Source organism: Dermacentor variabilis, chromosome 9, assembly GCF_050947875.1.
Source record: "Dermacentor variabilis isolate Ectoservices chromosome 9, ASM5094787v1, whole genome shotgun sequence".
In the NCBI taxonomy this organism is placed as follows: Eukaryota; Metazoa; Arthropoda; class Arachnida; order Ixodida; family Ixodidae; genus Dermacentor; species Dermacentor variabilis.
In genome coordinates this window covers 46,360,968-46,381,705 of record NC_134576.1, presented here as the reverse complement: position 1 = coordinate 46,381,705, position 20,738 = coordinate 46,360,968, and the positions used below count along the sequence as shown (strand labels likewise).

The window sequence follows — 20,738 nt, the reverse complement described above, 5'->3', positions numbered from 1 at the left end:
CGCACCCACGAAGGAGGAAGGTGGGGCAGAAGCATGCCGTCTTCTTTCGTGTGTGAGGCAAGGTGGTGGTGCGAGGGAGAGGGTGGTTCTACTCTGGCAGCTGCTGCTTACAGCGCGGCTGTGGGACAGCACATTTTGAAAGTGATCTGCGATGTGGACAAAGTGCACCCAGTGTCAGAAGCTTCGTATGCACTGTGCTTTCGACGTTTAGTTCTCATTGAAGCGAGAGACAGCACGAAGGTCCATTCGCTCGCTTCTGCTACTGCGCTTTCTCACTCCAATGTTTTGACAGCAACTTTCCGTGGTCATCGAGCGAGATGTGTTTTTGTTTACCTGTGCGCACATGACACCGTGTTTGTTAATTTATTTAGCGAACATTTACAACTTTATATGGCCTATAAAACTACTATCCTTACTTTGCACAGCTATCTACTAATTTGCTATCGCAATTGATGCTTCGCATCTTGGGTGAAACTGCAACTTTTTTTGTTTGTTTTTTACTTTGGACATTCGTCACTCTCACTCAGCAGTAACATTATAAATTGCAACAAAAGTTTTGGAAGCGAGGTGTTTCGGATATTACGGATTTCGGATAAAACGGACATTTTTTGTCAAATTATCAGGGTTCATTCCAACGAGTCGACTGTATATTAAAAAAGGCTCATGGGAAATAGGCCCTCACCACGTGATGAGAAAGTAATAATTTTTATATGCTGAGTGCATGGAATGGAAAGAGCGCGACGAGGGCACCACTAAAACTGAAGGCATACCGTACAGTGTTTGAAAAAGCCCAACAACTGTGCAAGGCTTACTCCTGAAGACTCACTGCACAGATTGGCTCTGGAGAAAATGTCGTGGCGTGGCTTCGTAGGAGGCTGGCTTGCCGAGGCTAGCTGCTCGGTGTCATGCTCCCTACTATTTGCATTTTCCATCCGTCAGGGCACCAAGCAAGTGCGCTGAAGCTACATTGGCAACGTTCATTCGAACTGTGGTTTACGAGGAGCAATGCTGAAAGTCTGCCTCGCGTCGTTCTTCTCGCAGATTGCTCTGGATACTGAGCACGTGGAATGACCGGTCACTCCACAGAGGCAACAGCAGTCTCGCTCATCATAGGCATTGCCACAAGCGTAGTTTAGTAGCATGACCAGCAAATGAGCAGCGTCATGATTTCAAGTCCCGCTGAACGGCAGCCACTATGCAGTGCTTTCGCACGAAGGGTAGAGCGCCCAAGCAAAACAGGGGAGGCTTCAAACGAACGCTGAATGGGGATGGTAACTGCATTAATGAAACCTATTAAACTGGAGCAACTCTGACCGCTCCAAACTTGCTCCTATCTTGCAACGACGCAGCTCACAGCACACTTTGTTAGACTTTGGCCACAAGAGAGAAATGGAATGCTTACACAGAATGTGGAGGCACGCATTCATGAAGGGGAGGGGGAAATCGCAGTTGTGGCGCACAGTCGCGTATTCCCGTGCTCGATCTTTCTTGTTTTTTCCGCACTCATATGACGCTTCCAGTATCATACTGCCATTGCCGCTGCAAATTTAGCTATGTTTTGGGCTCAGGCTAGTAAAAATAAACAGAACTCGTTTAGATCACTGACAAAGTATATTTTTTACTCAGGGCGAGAGCCCGATGTGCGACTCCTGTGGGTGTGAGGAGACCATAGAGCACCTATTGTGTACCTACCGTCGCTACGACGTCCAACGCCTCTCTCTGCGGGCAACTTTAAGCAGACTGGACTCGAGACCGTTCACCGAGTCAAAGATACTCGGACCGTGGCCACACCTGTCACTGGCTCGAAAAGCGATTCGTGCACGGGCTTAAAAGACCGTTTATAGTGTCCTTGTGTATGATGTCCCTCCCACACATGCTCATTACTTACTCTCTCCCTTTCTTCCTCTTTCTATTCCCCTTTCCCCCACCCCCAGTGTAGGGTAGCAAACCGGATGCTGTTCTGGTTGACCTCCCTGCCTTTCCTACCCTTGTTTTCTCTCTCTCTCTCTGCTCAGGGCTCACTCCGACTCAGACTCACCAAAATTATACTTGGCCAGGCTCACTCGGACTCAGACTCGCCAAAGTGCAAGTCAGCCTGACTCGCTAGGATTCAGACTAACCAAAATGCAACTCAGCTGCGTGGTTGTCGTGTTTATGCGCAAGCACAGCACAACAATATTAAGAGATTCCATTGTTGTTTTTGTTGCAGTAAATCATCCAATGGTGATGTTAAATTTGTATAAATATGAAATGCACCTTAAGAAGCAAACATGTTATCAAAGCTGAATTATATAGAGTCCATGCCAGCCGTGATGGCCCGCAAACTAATGCTGCTTTCGGCAAGCATGAGGACACGTCTTCCATTTACGCCACAGCGCTTGCATATTGGAGGTGGGCAAAGTAAAAAACTTTAGTAGTAACTAGTTCTACTTTTCGCTGGTAGTTAAATAAGCCTACATTAATGCATTGAAAAGCAGAAGCGAATATGTTTTCAGCAGTAAGTATGTTTGTCAACAGCATGAAGCTGACCATTATTTTTTACAGTGCTTATAGATGGGGAAGTAGATGAAACATGAATACATGTTTTGTCATGTTTGTAATAAATTGCTAGCGGTGTTTTTCATGCCGAATGTTTCCGGCTGGTTATGGGGATTTGAAAATAGAGAAATTGTCGGAATTCACGAATGAAGCAACTACATATTAACCTATTCAACTGTCTGCTTTGCTAATTCTTGAGAATCAGTGCAACAGCTCGACATTGTGGAGGTTGAGCCAGGACACGTAAGCTTAATGTTTACTGTAAATAAAGTCGCTTGACTGTCATTGCCATGCACAAGATACAGAATAAAATAAGTTTTGGATGTACTGTAGACGAGATCTAGCTATATTACCGACATGTTTTTTCTTCATCTTGACGTTCCCTTTAGTTCATATGCAGAAGCACTGCAACAATGCTATCAGTGTCCAAATATCCTCAATCTCACATTTTTGCCCATTTAATTAGAGAAAGGAAAGGTGAACTCCAGGGTGCTTACTTCAGATAAAGGAGTGAGCTGACCGGTGATGATCAGTAAAAAATTCAAGAATGATTCCGATACTCCCTAATGCGAAATTTGAGTGCAGCTCCACATGTGTTTTCATTTCGCAATACATTAAGGCAAGGAATTTGAGAGAGGCATGTAGCAGAGTCGGCAATTGTAGAAAATCTGAACTGCGGGTCAAGCGCGTCGGCTTTTATACATGACTCGTCGAAGGTCCCAGTGTAATCGCTGGTGCCCCTTGGTTTCCAGAAAGTACTACACAATTTCCGTCACATATGCAATCAGATTACAAAACAATCGCAAACAAGACAAAACCAAGCACACGGGTACACACCGAGCTGTCGGGGAGGTTTGCACGAAATCAGTTTCCCGCGAGCACATCACTGAAGGGGCCGCTCTTATTGGTGTCCGCCTTTCGTGGCTTGCGTCTTTTTTCATCTCCCGCTCTGCATTCGCTCTTTCATCCTTCACTGTTGTGCTCGTTCGCTCAGTTACACCAAGACCAACGCTGACGCTCGCCGCAGGAACAGCCGCCTAGCAGCTGCATTCTAAAAAAATAATCTGGGAGTGCCCCCAAAAATTCGCTGCCACTCTTCCCGCTCTCAGCGCCACTTTCAGTAGCTACAGCTTTCAAAAGGTTTAGCTACAGCCATTTATGGCTATAGTCAGTTAAAAGCGGGCTTTGCCATACATCTGTGCTAGAGATACTGCCTACCAGTGCACTTCAAACCTTTAGACATTAAAGACACCACGCACACAATCTGAGTGACTTTGCTGTACTTCAACAATATGAATCGCCTCTGCAACATTTACCCTCACATTATTACCGCACCCTCCCTCGCCCTCACCGATCTTTCAAAAGGCGATCCTCACCTAACCCTCACTTCACCACATGAGGGTGCCCATGTCTGATATCGACAATCATCAGTGATGGTTTCTGCACAACGCCTTTGCTGTCTGTATTGCCAACTCTTCAACATCAACCTAGCACATGGTTGCTTCTCTTTTATATTAATGTTCATCAAATCAACATCGGGACATCACAGAAGCAATGGTGTTTTACACCTGAAAAAAATATATGCCCTCTGGTGAAACAGCTAATACAACCATTTTATATCGAGGAATGAGACAATCTTTTAAAAGTACAGAGAGAGTCAATCATTTGGTCAAAGTAGGCAGACACTTTCTTTAACAGCAAGCTGTAGCTTGGAGGCTTATCAAATTATTGAGTTATCACAGTAATAGCTTCTCGCATGGAGCTGTCATTAACAGCCAGCCATTACAGCGAAAAATTACAGCCAGCAGCTCCTAGGACAACCTCTGCTCTACTATGAACTGAGGTCCCCAGCGTTGAGTGCAATGCACAAAGTCTGGGAATATGACATCATCAGACTCGTCGCCGACACCATCCCAATTTTTTGCAGAAGGACATTTAGTGGTAAACTTTTCACATCCAGCTAAAAACAAAACTGCATCTTTCTCAAGCAAACCCTGCATGGTTGAGCACAATATGTGCTACACTTGAAACGAAACCACACAGGTTGTCTTTTTGCAACATTTACACCCAAACAGCTACAGTATACTGCAGTGACTCAGACAACAACCTTTCTTTGCTCCCCTCACGTGCGTAGTCTAGTGACTTGCTCTCGCACAGTAAACTATAAATAGGAAATAATGACAGCTTACTCAATGCTGGTAGTCCTGAACTGCCTTCGTCTGGTCAGCATCTGTAGGCACTCTTCTGCTTCGGCTAAAATAAAAAGGAACATAGCCATCAGTAAGGATAGCGTAGGAAACCTTAAACACTCCATAATGTAAATTAAAGGGGCATTAAGTGTGGCGTCTCAATGACACAGGATGGCGTGGCCAAAGGCGAAAAGCTGAGACAAAGAACAATGCAATATGTGACTAAAGAAGTGCAAAAGTGAAGTTTATACACCTGTTGCATAATCCCAGTAACCCAGCACGCACATAAGGAAACCATGGGCTTCTGCCACCGTCACGAAGGTATGGCAGTGAAGCACAGAGGTGTGTGCATGCACAGGATGCACGTAGAAAAAGTTGTGAGCCACACATGCTCTGCTACTGGCGGCATTGAGTGTGCGATGGCATTTTGCTTGCACAGCGTCACATATCACGTAGCCCGACTGAGACAGACGGAATATCTTTGCACGTTGTGGTCTGCACCACAAACATATCAGGGCCTACTACAAAGCAAAAGTAGTGACAAGGGGAGGCCTTCACTGCAGGGGCTGCAAGTTATTTGTCGAGTCTTGTCGTGTCAGATTCTATTGGAGCAAAGCACATGAATAAAAGGGAAGCAAACGAAGAAACGCGACATGCCGCGATATCTTTCACACTCGGGTAGCAATTGCAAGCAATCATCTAGCACGGCCCAGGCACGACCTCGCACACAGTAGAATAAATCTGTCACACGATCGGGTCAGCTTGTCAAAGTCACCATTGCCCGGCACCTCAGCCTTTAATTGCTTAGGAAGCGCGACTGCTGTGGCACATACACGCCCGCAGAGACAAGTGACGCAGCTCATACAACAGTGCTGTAGTTGACGCACGTGAAAAATGAATAACTAGCCACTTGCACACTGTGGTACACAGGCTTTTAAATATGCTGGCTGGTAAAATAAAGCTGCTGCACTTAAAACAGTGGGAATGGCCATGCAGTGGCCTTGTTTACTGGTATTGTCAGTGCAGTGAACGCCACCTTGATTGTTGCTCGCTCATTGTACACCTTAAAGCAGGAACTGAACGTGCAAGACACAAAATGCTGGCATAGTAGCATGCAGCAGTAAGTTGGCATGCCGAACATCAGTGAAGGAACGCAGCAGAAACAGCACAAAGCACACGAATGCATGGTGGGGGCAGGCTGCCAAGAGCCTGCCTGTGTCTATGCCCCACAGTGGCGGCCAGAAACCCACGTTGCCTGACTGAAGTGCAATGTTGTAGGCATTATGAAAGTCCCCTGTTTGGTGCACCAACTTAAATTAGATAGGCCATGTTCTTATGATGATACCTGTATGCTTCCCAGAAAACAGATACAACACAGATTTGAAATAAAATTGCATATTAAACACAACTGTAACACTATAAGTCAGTTTAGACTGGCAATGTATTACACTTAAAAAACTCTCTCTCGCTCATTCAGTGGAAAAGGCTGGAATACCAATGGAGGAAATCAAGACCACTTTTTCCCTTTATTTGTTTTTACCGTATTTACTCGCATAATGATTGCACCCCTGAATTTGCGTCAATTTTTTTTACTAAGAGTGTGATCATTATGCGAGTAAATATGGTATTTCTGCGCCAGAACCTCAGATGTCTGGCAACGTCACAAATTTTAAAGTACTTTCCGAGATTTTGTCACTGGAAACAGTATCTAAGCTTGTTTGGTTGTGCCATTTGTTTCCTTTAAAAAGCGGTACTGTACTTTTTGCCAGTAGATAAACAAACTAAGCTTGTCTTAGATGCTGTAAAAATCCACCACATCGCAGTGGGCTGGTACTGGAACATTGTGGCAGTGTCTCCACCCGCTTCTGTTTTTCACATGTCCGCTGGCTTGCCGAAGCTTCCTCTCGTGGTAAAGATTGGCCGCTTTGTTATCACAGAAGTGTAACTCACAAATGACACTTAGCTTATTATTCCTTCACTAGTGTCTCTTTCCAGCATCCAACTGCTAAAATAAATCAGGAACAGTAATATAAGAAACCTCGTTAGGTTTATTATAAAAAGACATTCCTAAAGTGCTTTCAATTTGGTGAATGACATTATCCTCAGCCTCTGAGCACAGAACCTCTCCACAACTAGTTTGCACGAAGAAGGTGAGCTAGCCTCAGTAGCATAAGGTAGCCAGTGTGTTTTACACAATAATTTATTGCACGTAAATCTAAAGTTACCAGGAATTTCAGACAATGGCACCACTGTACTTTGTATCGTGCTTTCTGTACTTGCCGATGAACCTCCTCTTGTTGAAAGCGACTCGGAAGACGCACCTCTCATAGCGCATTCACTGCTTTGGGAAGCTAAGCCCGTAGGGTGTGCGAATAGAAAATGTTCAATTTTGAAGCGAATTAGAATAATAAAAACATGAGGCAAACTGAACATGTTTATAGTACGAATACCCCTGTTCTTGCAAAAATGCAATTTTTTTTGCCAGCCGGAGGTGCACGAAAAATAAGCAAGTTTATCACACAGCAAATGATGTAAAACAAAATTATGCTTTCTGGGACAAAATTCTCTACAACACTTTTGCTTTGCAGTATCACATCTGCAGTTATTTAATGTTGTCAGCAACGATGGATAGCTTCCCCCGACACGTTTCAGGGGCAGCGACACCGTCCTGCATGTCACAATTCCTTTAGACACCAAAAAGAGCCACTCACTGGACACACTAGTGTCTGGTATCGGCACGTACCTCTTCACAAGGCTGGGCAACAGTGGGCATCATGCTTACATCACCACACACACGAATCTTGTTTTTGGCCCAAAATTTCACATCTTTCAACCTGTTCTTATCGCAATGAAAATTGCTGCTGGTTGACGAGTTGATCAAGTCTTTCCACGGTGCTGACGTAGAAGGAGCCTCTTCAGAAGCTTCTATCGTTAAAGGCTTATCTGGGTTTCTTGAAATTTTCCATTCTTCTTTTACACCCAGGTTTTTAACTGTTTGCCATTGAAGCATCCTGGTGGTGCTCAGCTACTTTATACTAATGTATACACTGCCAAGCTTGCTGGCCAAATTTGTAGTTTGGAAGCCATGTATTTAGTGCTTATCTTAAAACTTTTTGTGCGCAAACAAACAGGGACAAAGAATAGGAGCAACAGAAGGACGAGCGCTTGTGTTGCTCCTATTCTTCGTCCTTGTTTGTTTGCGCACAAAAAGTTTTAAGATGAATCTGTTCCAACTAGGCCGACTCGCAGTTATGCTTTAGTGCTTAGCCAGATTAGTAGCAGATGAAGAGGTTTCCACCTGGTGGATCGTGTTGTTCAAATGCGTAAAGAGGCAGCACAGTGTGAATACTTGGGCTGATAGTGTCGGGTAGCTACAAGCACTGGCAGGTGCTAACGGTGCCCCCTTTTTACTTTTGATATGCTTCATTGCGCAGCAAGTACGCTTCACCACAATGCAGCCTGCGTGCTTCACTGTACAACACACTGTACCGCGGCAAAGCTAACATATAGAGCCGACAACAGCAATTTTCGGGAGTTCGAATATTTCGAATAAGGAAAGTGCCTTTTGAATTGAATACCAACTGATTCGAGTCAAACATTCCATGTTTCAATGTTCACACAGCTCTACTTTCTTGCTTTATTTTTGTACCTTTTTGTCTAGCTGATGTCTCAGCTAATGCTGAGCAAGTAAAAAAAAAATCAAAGCCTCTTGCGCAAGTGAAACAAGCTGTATATTCTTAGTAAGCCCCCAAAAAAGCCTTCAGTATATTTAAGGGATACTGAACAAAAATATGAAAAAATATTAGCACATATTTGAGAGACAGAGGAATAAAGGGAAATGCAGAGAGGTTAACCAGATGTAAATTTCTGGTTCGCAGCCCCACACTGGGAAAAGGGGAACAGATAAAAAAATAAAGAGAGAAAGTACATCGTAGGGTGTAGTGTCGGACTGAATGCCAAACGAGCAACAAACTGCCTGTGTATCATCATAACACAGCGGAAGCAATCGCATGGCTGCAGGCAAGCACAGCACAAGTAGCATGTGCCATCGGTGTACCTGTTCACCACCAGTCCATTCATCATGGCCAATGCATCCACTTCTACCACCACTCACAGCGGCATAAAAGTCTGCTACAATTTGTTCCCGACACGAAATAGTAACTAATAAAATGAGGTTATGACAAAACTCCACCTGTTCTGCAAAGATGCTAAACCACTGGCAAGACGGGGAGTCACGATACGAGGGTTTTTCGCAGGCAGGCAGCACATACCGACCGTCTCAGCAAAGGCCTCTTTTGACTTGCACGTTTGCTCTTCGTACCAATGGTGTCGAGAAAGCCAATTGTCTTTATTGCAGGGAAGCTTTCATCTTTTTGGATCTTTCCATCCGGTAACATGTGCACAATGCCCTCGAGAGCTCCCCGAGCATCGCCACATTAGCCTCTTGACAGCTGTAATCATCCGTGCAAAAGCATTGCAGAGACTGCCACACATACCTTTCTACTAGCGTGCAAGTCCAGAGGGGACGTGGCTAAAACTGTAGAGAGGAGGAAGAGAATGGGAAGAACGGACACAGCCACGAAACGAGTAAATAGAGGTTTAGCTCATCCAGTGTTCGGGTAAACGGGAGCATCCTGCATGGTGCAGCCACCTGGTGGTGCCGAGCTCAAAGAAACGAAAACAGCTAATACTGCATTAACCAAGTGTATCCTACTTCCCTGCTAGTGTAAATATTCGGCACTGGCATAATCATGTTGCTGCCAAAAATTTACACATGCAGCAAAGTAAAATACACTTTGTTACTGCAATATTAGCTGTTTTTGTCTGAGCTCTGTGCCACCAGGTGGCTGCACCATTCAGGCCACTCCCGTTTACACCTCCGCTCCAACGTCCACCTGCGGTTACCCGAATATCGGACAAGCTAAACCTCTCTAATAACGACCTTGCGACTCTTTCAGTTTCCATACAGAGAAGAAGGTGGGAGAGAGAAAAGATGACGATGAGAGAAGGCAAGAAAACACCAGTTTCAGACAAACTGAAGGTACGGTACGGTTTGGTTCTGCTAATTCTGAAAAATAAAGACCATGCAAATTTGTCAGGCGGACAACTGACGCAGCGCATGCACATATAAAGCCACATAATATCACAGTAGGGTCCGGGCGACACGACGGAAACGGTCGTGCATTAAATTGACACCTCTGTGCCCACTGCAGTAGCTCTGAGGCTATAACGATGCCCAAGGTCACACGTTTGATCCCAACAGCGGCAGCCGCATTTCGATGGGAGCAAAATACCAAAAACGTTCGTGCACTTAGATTTAGGTGCACATTAAAGAAGACCAGTGTTAAAATTAATCCGGAGTCCATCCCTACAGCGTGCCTAATAATCCGATTGTGGTTTTAGTCCATTCGGCCCCATAATTCAATTGAAATTTGGCACTGCTGCCACGATGCCAGGTGTCCTGTGAGGCGACGAAATGCTCAACCCTCTCAGAGGTTATGAAATATGGCACACAACAATGCCAAGTCGCGGAGTGGAGGGTAAGTTGGTACACGTCTCAGTTTCTAGTGCACATCTACGCTGTGGCTACACATGGCTGTTAGCACGGCTGAGCGCATACGCAGCCATGCACCCTGCAGCAGAGGTAATCTGCAGCGTGTGCAAAGACTGGGTGCGCCAAGCCGGCATGGCACCATGTAAGGTGTCCTACCATGCATATTGTATTGGACGTTGCATAATCTCGAGTTTCGGTGACTCGTTGGAGCAAGAGGCAGACAAAGCATTCGTTCCCCTATGCCGGCACTTTTCCCAATAGCATTGTCGCAGTGTGCGCAACCCTATTAGCCACGGGGCCGAGTGCAGGCAAAAGAGTGGCTGGCTTTGTTTAATTCGTAGCGCCTATAAGATATCGTAAACGTATATGACATGAAACCGTATCATTCGTCACCGATTCCCAAAAAAGTGAATTATTTTCTCATTCAAATTTGCTTTTTTCGATTGCCCTATAATTCAGAAAATTCTGCAGCCCCTTTCCATGGAAGAAAAATCGATCAGTGACTGTACTTATTTGCATAAATGGTCGAATTTCCGTACAGCGAAATTTCAATATAACGAAGCAAATTGCTGATTTTACCGACTTCGTTATATAGAGGTTTAACTGTATCACATTTGTCCACTTTAGCTGCTCCCATGAATTCAATTTACAGAACTGGAATATTTGTTTTAGGTACACAGATATGAATGTGTAAACTTTTGTGCTTCAATATTTTTGTAACAAACTATTTTGAAAATTTTTTTTAGAAATTCCAGGCTTTAAATCAAAATGCTGCTTTCTTGAGTCAGACGAACTTAATTTTCTCTTTCAAATGCACCAAATTTTATTGCAATTGGTCCAGCGGTTGTCTCATCAAAGCAGTTCTGCTTTTACAGGTATTTGAATGGGCAAATAAAAGTTGGCACCTAGTTAAAGCTTTTTGTAACATTGTTTGAAACCGATAGACAAATCACTGTAATACCCATCATTCCAGTATTCTGGATAGAGCGCTTTACTGGTGAAGTGTGCAGATCTTCACAGCACCACATTTCTCTCAACGCTCAGTGACAACTGAGGAATTCAGTGCCAGCTCTGCATACAAACACACCGTACTTGCACTCCCTATGTGCCTGTACTCTGAAGCAGCTCCCGAGAAGCAGAAATTGTGAAATAAGTTTGCAGACTGAACTGTGATGTCAGGGAAATTAGTGCACAAGGCACATTTATAGAAATTCTCTATGAGTTGGACAGCAGGGTATTCCCTCCTTCTGTAGGTTGTGGTCACAGATGACACTTTTCTTAGTACAACGCTCTTTGTTTCGACACTGTGCGTGCCTCTCACCTCGGACGAGGGCGGCCTTTCTGCGGTAGAGTACCCAGAGCCCCATGATGAGCTGGCACGACAGCCGCAGGGAGAAACGCAGCGACTTGTTTCCGAAGATCCCCTTGGTCAGCTCGCGCTGAAGGTCCTCACTGCACGTACACACACTCTCACCTCGCCTGAGGAAACAATTACCACGCAGGCACGTGACACGACGCTAAAGTGACGAGGCCCAAGCACAAATATTTTTCGGCTCCTCAGGCAGGTTGGCTAGTGTGCACAGTCAGCCAATAAATGCACCTGCCCAACACAGTGCTTGAAACGGTCGACAGAACCGGGGAAGCTTCAACCTGAAGTTTTGGCAAGGGAACTTGCATTTATGCGGGCAACAACTCCTTTCCTTGGGCAGTTTGTGCTACAATGGTTGTTTGTTCATCGACACTGCAAGCCCCCGAAAGTGCCCTTACATGAGTGGTAATACGGAACATAAAACACGCTATGTTATGCTTTCATATAAAACATAGCAGAAGGCATACGCATAGCAGTAGGCAAGGTAGCGCACGCTTTTAGCGCATATAAGGCAGTAAAACTCACAGTACCGACAAAATTTTTCACATTCACAGTAAGGACAAAAATATAGCGCACAATTATTGTGTAGCACACATTATAAGAATGCATAAACTTCAGTTTCGGGGAGCTATGCCATTACTATAAATAAATGTATGAGCAGCATTAAAATGCACTCGCAGAAGATCTTACTATCCATTGGTTTTGTCCTATTCATGGCTCTGAGAAACATACTTATTTATGTAACTCATCAATCTAATTAATATAAATGCACAAACTAGTCCATCAAAATGCCCTAGCGATGTACATTTACATAAAAATTGGCATTCGTGAGAACAGTTCCTCACAACTGTTAGTTAAGAACCAAACCTTCCACTGGGCTTAGTGTATTACCTTCATAATTAACTCAAACAATGAATATTGAATGCAGCCAGTGAAGCGTGATGGAACACCCTAGTGTTCATTCCTTTTGACCCAGACGGAAAGGGCAACGCTCTCTATTGTAAAGCCCCTTAAACTTCGTAAAGTAGCGACACTCTCCTCTTCCGCCTTCACTCCTCCTTGTTTCTCCTCTCTTTCACGTTCCCTCGACCGTGGCGCCACCTACACCGCTTGAGCGTAGCAACGGCGCCAACATGCGCTCCTTGCCACTCCATAGGCACTTCTCGAGCGAAAATGGCACTGGAGCACGGTGCGAGGACCCACGGGATGTTATTAGGCCAATAATTATGGGGCGTAAGCCTCGGCCAGAGTGCACAAGGAGGGGGCGGCATTTTTCAAAGCATGCCGCTACATTACGAAGTTTAAGGGGCTTTAGTCTATTGGGCTTGTCAGTCGCTCCATGGTCAACCCTACAAGGAAAGGGTGAAGATGCACTATTTGGCACTGCATGGCAACTTATGCTGTTGATACCACGCGACTCATGATAACGCAGCTACTGTGTATGTCACCAAGCTAAAGAAAGGATCCACACGAGCCAGACGATAAACACCGAGTGACTTCCATCATCTAAGCCGTTGGCCAAAGTGCTCACCTCAGCTTGGCCAAGGACACATTCAAGAGCTTCACATGGCGGACAGACTTTGGCGAGGTCGCTGCCAACCTGCGAGGAAGACACGGCAAAAAGGTTGGCATAGTTGCATAAGAGGTGCTACGTGTGAACGATAGATCTAGGCTTGGATTACTTTCTTGATACTCTCGCAGCATTCATATGCGTGAAAAAAAGATGGGTTGTAAGTAGAGAAAATGAATTTTCCTTCTCAAAAACATAGGAATTATTGCATGTTGTAGATTTCCCTACGTGTTAAACCACTGACAGCAATAATTTTTTTGCCTGTAGAAGAGCCGTTTGTTACCACGGGTGAGATTTCTAAACTCATTTAAAGAAAACCGAAATGGGCATCAAGCACAAAACAATGTCTTTGTAGTATTCGCATGTTTTCGCAGTGAATAGACTCAGACTTGGCAGGTGAGCCGTCTCGCAGAAATGGCAACTTGAACTTATGCAGCTGGATGGACGCAGTCACAATTTTCTTACGTTTGTAGGAAACAATGTGCAAAGCGTCATTTTCAGTCAGAAATGACTACACACTGACATGTTTTTGCTGGATAACCCTATCCAGCAATGGATGTTAGCCCTAGGAGCTAACATCGGTTGCCAGTGTTGCTCAACTGTTAATATAAGGTTCAGTTTCACAATGCTCCTGTGCCAAGTTTCTTGCACTCGCACAATAAATAAATATAAAAAATGATACTCATATTAGTCGTGTAAGCATGCATGGTTTTACGCATATATAAATTGCACATCTGTATAAAATGCAAGAAAATAAAATAAATTAAATTGTGAAAAAAAAAAAGAAAAACAAACTGCATTCTATAGTCTAGGAAGTATGGTACTGCATAAATATATTACATAACTATTTGGAGGAAGCAGCACTAAGGTCAATGTCCTTTTCTTTAAAAAATGTCCTTAATGATGCAAGTGGAACGTAATAGACACTAGGCCAGGCCACGCATTGGGAAAGGGGTGAGTTCAAGATCAACAATGGTGTGAAATTGAGCTTGTTGGTAAAACATGCTTTAAAGTTTTGATCAACAGTGCAAGGACACCAGGGGGGACAGAAGAGAAGGCAGTGCGTTGGACTTCCAACAATTTTTATTGTCTGAAGTTCAATTGCTCTGTTCTATAGAGAACATAGCGCTGAACTTCAAACAATAAAAATTCTTGGAAGTCCAATGCTCTGTTCTCTCTTCTATCCTCTCTGGTGTCCTTGTGCTGTTAATCAGAATGTTAAAACCCCAAGATCAAGTGTGCGCATAACTTCAGAGCAGGCAACAAGAGGTCAAGACACAATATGACCTCTGAGACCATGACATGTCAGTCAAAGAGTGGCTCCCTGTCACCTCCTGTGAGGTCATGCTGAGGCTGTGCCCAAAGGGTTTGAGAGTGCAGCATACACTGCGAGCATAGCGCACGCTCTTAAGCATGATGGACTAGGCAAGTGGCGTTGGGACAAATGTTGCGGTTGCCAGGCCATCATGCCACAATTTTATATAGTCTGCTTTTTGGGCATGTATGTTCTGCTCCAACGGACTGTTGCGTCCCATGTGTGCTGCAAGTACGGCATGATGTTCTGTCCCCTGTTTAGCTTTTGACATGTCGTGGCGCACCTCTATCGGCCAGCCAGTGAAACGCCCTGCGATGTCCTTTCTCGTCACAGTATACAGTCAAACCCGGCTATATATTCACAGCCTATCAGTTCAATATAGATCATAATTTGATATAAGCCTGCTAAATAATTGGATGTCATAAAAGCACATAGAATTTATAAAATCACTTTATTGATGAAACTAGCTTAGTTTCGCATGAAATAGTCCTGCATCTTCTTCTGCTTGGGCAATTTCACTGCCTGCGACGCACGCACTTTTCCACATTGTCTAAGGAGTCGGAGCAGCTGAGGCCGCAACCTTCTGCATTCACAGGGAAGCACCAGACTGGTGGGAGCGCACCAATCACTTCGGAGGATGTGGGCAAAGGATCGTCGTTGCTTTCCTCATTGTGCCCACTTTCAGTTCTGCTCGGTACAATGTCGGCAATGTAGTCTTTGTTTTTGGGCTCTCTTGTGGCTGCGACATTATCATTTTCACTCAGACTCGTCCACCGTTGATTCGTGAACAGCTTCAGGAAATTCTGACAGCTAGCTCCTAACTTCGGCAACACTGGCAACAGCTTCGTCGCATTTATCAGGATTTACAGTCATCACCGAGCACGCGGAAGCCGGCACAGCTGAAGCAATTTCGGATGAACCACTTGTACACAGCCGTGCATACGCATCAGGCACCATGGGCACCAGGTCGCAAGTTTGGCCATTTTAGCCCTAATCTCCCCCTTATTCTCCAAGATTGTGCTGAGAGTGCTCCTCGGAATCTTGCACGCTGTGGGGACACCTGACTTCTTACCGCATTCGACCCGATTTATAATTTCGAGCTTCATGATGAAAAGCAAATTCTGCCGCTCCATTATGGCAACATTTCGGAAGAAGGCCCACAAGAGGCACAGACAGTGGACCAGAAGAGCAGAGAGACAACTCGCACTTGCGACATCTTGCAGAAAGAGCGCACAACACATTCTGATTGGCTGTCTGAGGAAGCGCTGCAGGTGGGCCAGGATCATTTCTTGCAGGGGGGTGTAGACAGCTCATTTGAGGCAGCGCGGTCACAGTAAGGAGAGCGGTTGGATGGAGCCGCGCCGCCGGGTTTTCCCATCACCACGAGGGAAAGCCAACTCCTGGGAGCACTTTTCCACCACTTGACGTTCGATATATCGAGAGTCACTGCTATTTTCGTTCAATGTAACCTAACTTTTGCTACGCATACTCATTCTAACTATACAGTGTCCAGAAATTGTTCGATATGTAGAATAATTCGATGTAAACGAGTCTGGTTCGACTGTATATCCAATCACCACGTGTTACAATAAAGTTATTTCCCCACTCTCCTACTGCACTGGTGTTCCAATGCTGGCCAGCACTGAAGGAAGTTTGCTTTGAGTGCTAAGACAGCTTCGAGCACAAATAATGGAACACATTTGGAAGACGTCACTGTGTCTTGATTCCGCCTAGCATTGACAAGAAAAAGCCTTAAAACAAATTTTATTGTTGCATTTGAACACTTTGCATGTGCGAATCGGTGGAAAATGCAATGTCCACACTTTGTCTTGCACACAGCAATGCATAGCTGCGTTTTCTTGTGCGTAGACAAAAGTTCTCGTCAAGTTCTCAAGCATTCGGCTAAATTACCATCTTATTTACACAGCAAAGTAGCCCGCATCATTTCCAACTTCAATGCTGTCTTCGCGAAGCTTTTTTTCACAAGCTTTGTCAGAATTTGAACGAGACCTTGCTGTCCACTTAGCTATCTAATTAGCCATCTAAGGCGAGAGTATTAGAACACAGCCTGCATCTGCTTGCCCATGCGTCATCCAGTCGGCAGCGTTTTTTGTTCGGCTGTTTGGTTCTCCCTGCCAGCTGCATTGGCAACACCACGTATGGAACACCTTTACAGAGAAAGGCTAGCTTGTAATAAAGCCAATATAATTCAGACAACACTAATTTATTGAGAAAAAAGGCTGATAAGGTGCACTATGCTATCTGTACCTTTAGAAATAATTAATGTGCCTTCATATTATAATACAGCTGTAATCGGTAGTTAAATATGAACTCAATTTTGCCTTTAAACGTGAAACATAATGTGCAAAGAAGCCTGCCCGATGCAGACACAGCGTTCTCCATACTTATCTTGGTACATTAATTAGGATAAAAATAAGTAAATAACAGTGCTTCTACAATTAAATAGATAATATCCCATTTTGAAATAATTTGCCTACGATAAAAAGCTTTGTGTACGTTCTGTTTGCTTCGGGTTAAACATGTTTGCTTAAGACATCTGCAATGGTGAGGGTTACCATTGTGTTACGGCAGTTATTCCTGCGGTGCAGTAGTCAAAATTATTCAGCTATAGGATGGCTTCCCTTAGTTTGAACAGACACTTTTAATAATTGTTGTACGCAGCTGCCATATCCAGCCTGTTTAGGTAGATAACCCAAAGAGGCAGACATTTTTCTTGCACAAATTGCACTGCCACAGTGGATTATTTTAAGAATCACTAATTAATGTCTTAATTTCACCTAATGGCCCGCATTGAAATTAAAATATTGAAGCCCAACTGTGGCACCAGTCTTAGAACATGTGTTAAGCAGACATCACTACTTTTTGGCTTTCAATCTTACAATGTATGCCCTGAAGTGAACAATTAAAATGTAACTAGTATTTTTTTAACCACTGCAATTTGTTGCACAAGTAATCTCCACCTTTTAAGGTGATCCATCTGAACAGGCTAACTTGCACTATTTGTTGCAGGCAATTTTTAGGAAAATATGTTCTAACTAAAAAAGAAAAGTAAAATAAACATAGTATAGGCAGCAAGAGAATTGTGGTTCTCACCAAAGCAGCCCGAACTTCCCCTTGCGCCGATGGAGAATTTCATGCACGTAGAACATGATGGATGCACCTTAGATGTTGTGACTGAAATAAAGACAGCAGCGAGATGCAGATTAGATATGGCGGCTGCAGGAAGTTGATATGCATGCATACGAAACAATTTGCATACAATACAAACTGCAATTCCACTTCCAAGCATTTGTATGTTTGCGTAGCATATGCTATGAAGTATCACTTTTCATATCTCCAAGAGCTATACTATATCCATAATTTATGTGACGTGCTGTTCAGCAACAATGCAGATGGCCTAAAGCAAATGATTGAAGATCTTAACTGGCCAGATATAACAGAGGGTTTGAAGATTAATGTGCAAACAACTCAAGTAATGACCAATAGCCTGGCTAGAAAACAAGAGTTTGTGTTCCACAGTCAGCCCCTGTAGGCTGTGCGGAAGTACAATTATTCAGACAAGTCACAGGAGGACTCGATTCATGAGAACAAAATTTTAGAGAAATAGAAATGAACTGCAAAGCATACAACACATAACACTGGGTGATGACCCACAGCTAAACAATTACCTAGAAAAGAAAAGCGAGTTACACGGTTGTTCTCACATTGCAAGAAATGCGAAGCATGTGATGTTCCCTCGTGAGCAGCCATTTGTGGAAGGCGTGGAAGGCCGGTGTGCAGAAAGACACAACTCCTGCCTTTCCTGCCATGAATGCCGACCAGCTTGCTCAACACTTTCAGTCTGTATAAGAAGTCTTTAAGTTTCATATCTTCTACTTTGCTAATCAGTGTGCTCTGCTGAATTGTGTAAGCTTGCCAATCACCTCTGTGATTGGCAAGCTTGCACAGTGATACAGGTAGTGTGCATCATGCTGCCTATAAGAAGGAGACATTACAGAGGTATACATTGAACAATGGTCACCTGAAGTGATGGACAGCAGTCTAGCTAGGGATCTGTCTCTGAGGCCAGCATTTAGACCAGAGGGATTGTCCTCGCCAAGACGACAAGAGCTTTGCTCGAAAGCACCTGCACAGCTCGCTCTACACAAGTCCCCTTGTGCAAACCAGGGCTGTAGAGACACATCCCATGTTCGACCGCTGATGATCACTTGCACACCGAGACCTCACAAATGACCAAACTACAGAAAAAGGTGACCACATGTGTAATGGAGCCCCATGAACTGGATAGTGCAGTTGGCTACCCTACAACAAAGGAGGGGTAAAATGGAGGCAAAATTAATGAGCAAAATGCTTAAATGTAACACAAAACATACAATAATTATTTCTAATAGCATCCCCTTTGAAATGAGGTGGTGACAAATAGTCACCCAGCCTGCTTTGACACAAGGTGGTGGTATGTGCCACCACACTACAGCACATACCATTTAAGTTTATACGCAACTTTACTATTACTAGATATTTTTTAATCCCCACTCTTTGATCTTTATCGTAAATCCACAATTACATCATTCTGAGAGTACATACCAACTTTTCTTTGAGATCACTCAGGTTCTTCTCTATATATGCATCACCAATATTGCAAATGTGTGTTCCTTATGTTTACTGATCTAATGTTTACCCGCTCCTTACTTTCTCCTAACCCCAAGGCTTCATGGAGACACCACATTTTATCTACTTGAAATGATGACAATGATTTATTGGCATCCCCTTTGAAACAGGCGGTGTCAAGAAGCCACCTAGCCTGCCTGAGTTAATCAGATATTTTATACATACTTTTCATTCTAGCATTTTTGTATGCATCTCCTTATTCTTTCTTTCTCTTCCTCAAACTTCCCCGTCTACCTTGTAACAATACCCACGCCTCTTAAGGATCCGGCTGTATCGATCTCTCCCCTGCTTTTCTTCCACCCATCCTCTAAACGTCTCTTGCTTATCTTGCCTACTGACCAGTTGATGCTTCCGTCCACTTTAAATACAAGCACTTCTGGAAGGCCTATGTTACCCAGGGGTCTCACACGATGAATCCCTTCGCATTCCATTAGGCCGTGTTGAGTGATCTCCAGATTTTTGCTGCAGCATACACATGCCTTGTCTTGTTGCAGTATTTGCTCTGGTATGTTTTTGTCCTTTGGCAACCAGCCCGAGCCTCAAATAGTAAGGCACTGCCCTTTTTGTTACCGTACGTCGTTTCCCTTATAATTTCTTTCTTCCCCTTCTTACAATTCTCCACGCTCCTTTCTGTTTCCACTTCTTGCATCCAATTCCCTATCTCTGTTCCTCTCACTTTCTTTCTGATGACTCCTGCTTGTCCACTTACCTTTCAATTACCCTGTACTTGGTTGCCACCTTTCTTGACATCTTGCTGCATTCTGTGTCCCCACTTTTCAGGTGCAAATAATTGTGCAATTTAGCCATCCATTTATTTTGATCCATGTTACTGAGCCTTCGTGTGAAACTAATTTTCCTTTGCGCTTTTCGAACTTCAAAGGAGGCCCAACACATGTCACCCTGCACTGCTTCATTTGTGGTTTTACCGTGGGCTCCCAAAGACAACCGGCCTACCAATCTTTAGTTAACTTCCAACCCCTGTGAGATTTAAAATTTTAAGCACAGAATGACATTTGCAAACGTTAGTGCTGGCCCCATTACTCTTTTGCAGATTCCACGCACCACCTCATACTTATTGTGGGGTCAAAGTGTTCCATCTTTCATTATTGCTGCATTCTGCTTCCCCTTTATTTTTACATTATCTTGGTGGATGCCTGAGTAAGTCCTTTCTTAGTTTATGCATACGCCACAGTATTTATATTGCCATGACTATAAGTATAACTTGCCATTGGATTGGCACCTCGTAATTAATCATCTTTAAAAATTATAACTCCCAATTTCTATGGGTTAAACTTAAGGCCTAGATTTATTGCTGCGTTACCGCAAATATTTTCAGGTCTCTCTAGATCTCTTGCATTGTCTGCTAGTAGCTCTGTGTCGTCCAACTACATCAGGCCGGGGACGTTCTGTTGCACTATTTGTCCATTATGCATGTAGGATAAATCAAAACCCAATCCACTGTTGTCAAGTTGTTTTTTTCTATGCCCTTAGCATAAAGTTTTAACAACGACAGA

The 20,738-nt window shown here is 44.0% G+C and overlaps 1 protein-coding gene across 2 annotated transcripts in view; it reads right to left on the bottom strand.

Moving 5' to 3' along the window:
* Positions 1-20,738, bottom strand: part of LOC142592657 (uncharacterized) — a 148,420-nt gene that overhangs the window by 124,069 nt on the left and 3,613 nt on the right. For both annotated transcript variants that reach the window (XR_012830760.1, XM_075704224.1), the window contains exons 2-5: positions 17,650-17,730; positions 13,182-13,250; positions 11,603-11,733; positions 4,728-4,791 (exon numbers count right to left, since the gene is read on the bottom strand). Coding sequence is in view for 1 of the 2 variants with exons in the window: in XM_075704224.1 (XP_075560339.1) it covers positions 4,728-4,791; positions 11,603-11,733; positions 13,182-13,250; positions 17,650-17,705 (320 nt within the window). In the remaining variant the exon portion in view is untranslated. The remainder of the gene's footprint in view (positions 1-4,727; positions 4,792-11,602; positions 11,734-13,181; positions 13,251-17,649; positions 17,731-20,738) is intronic.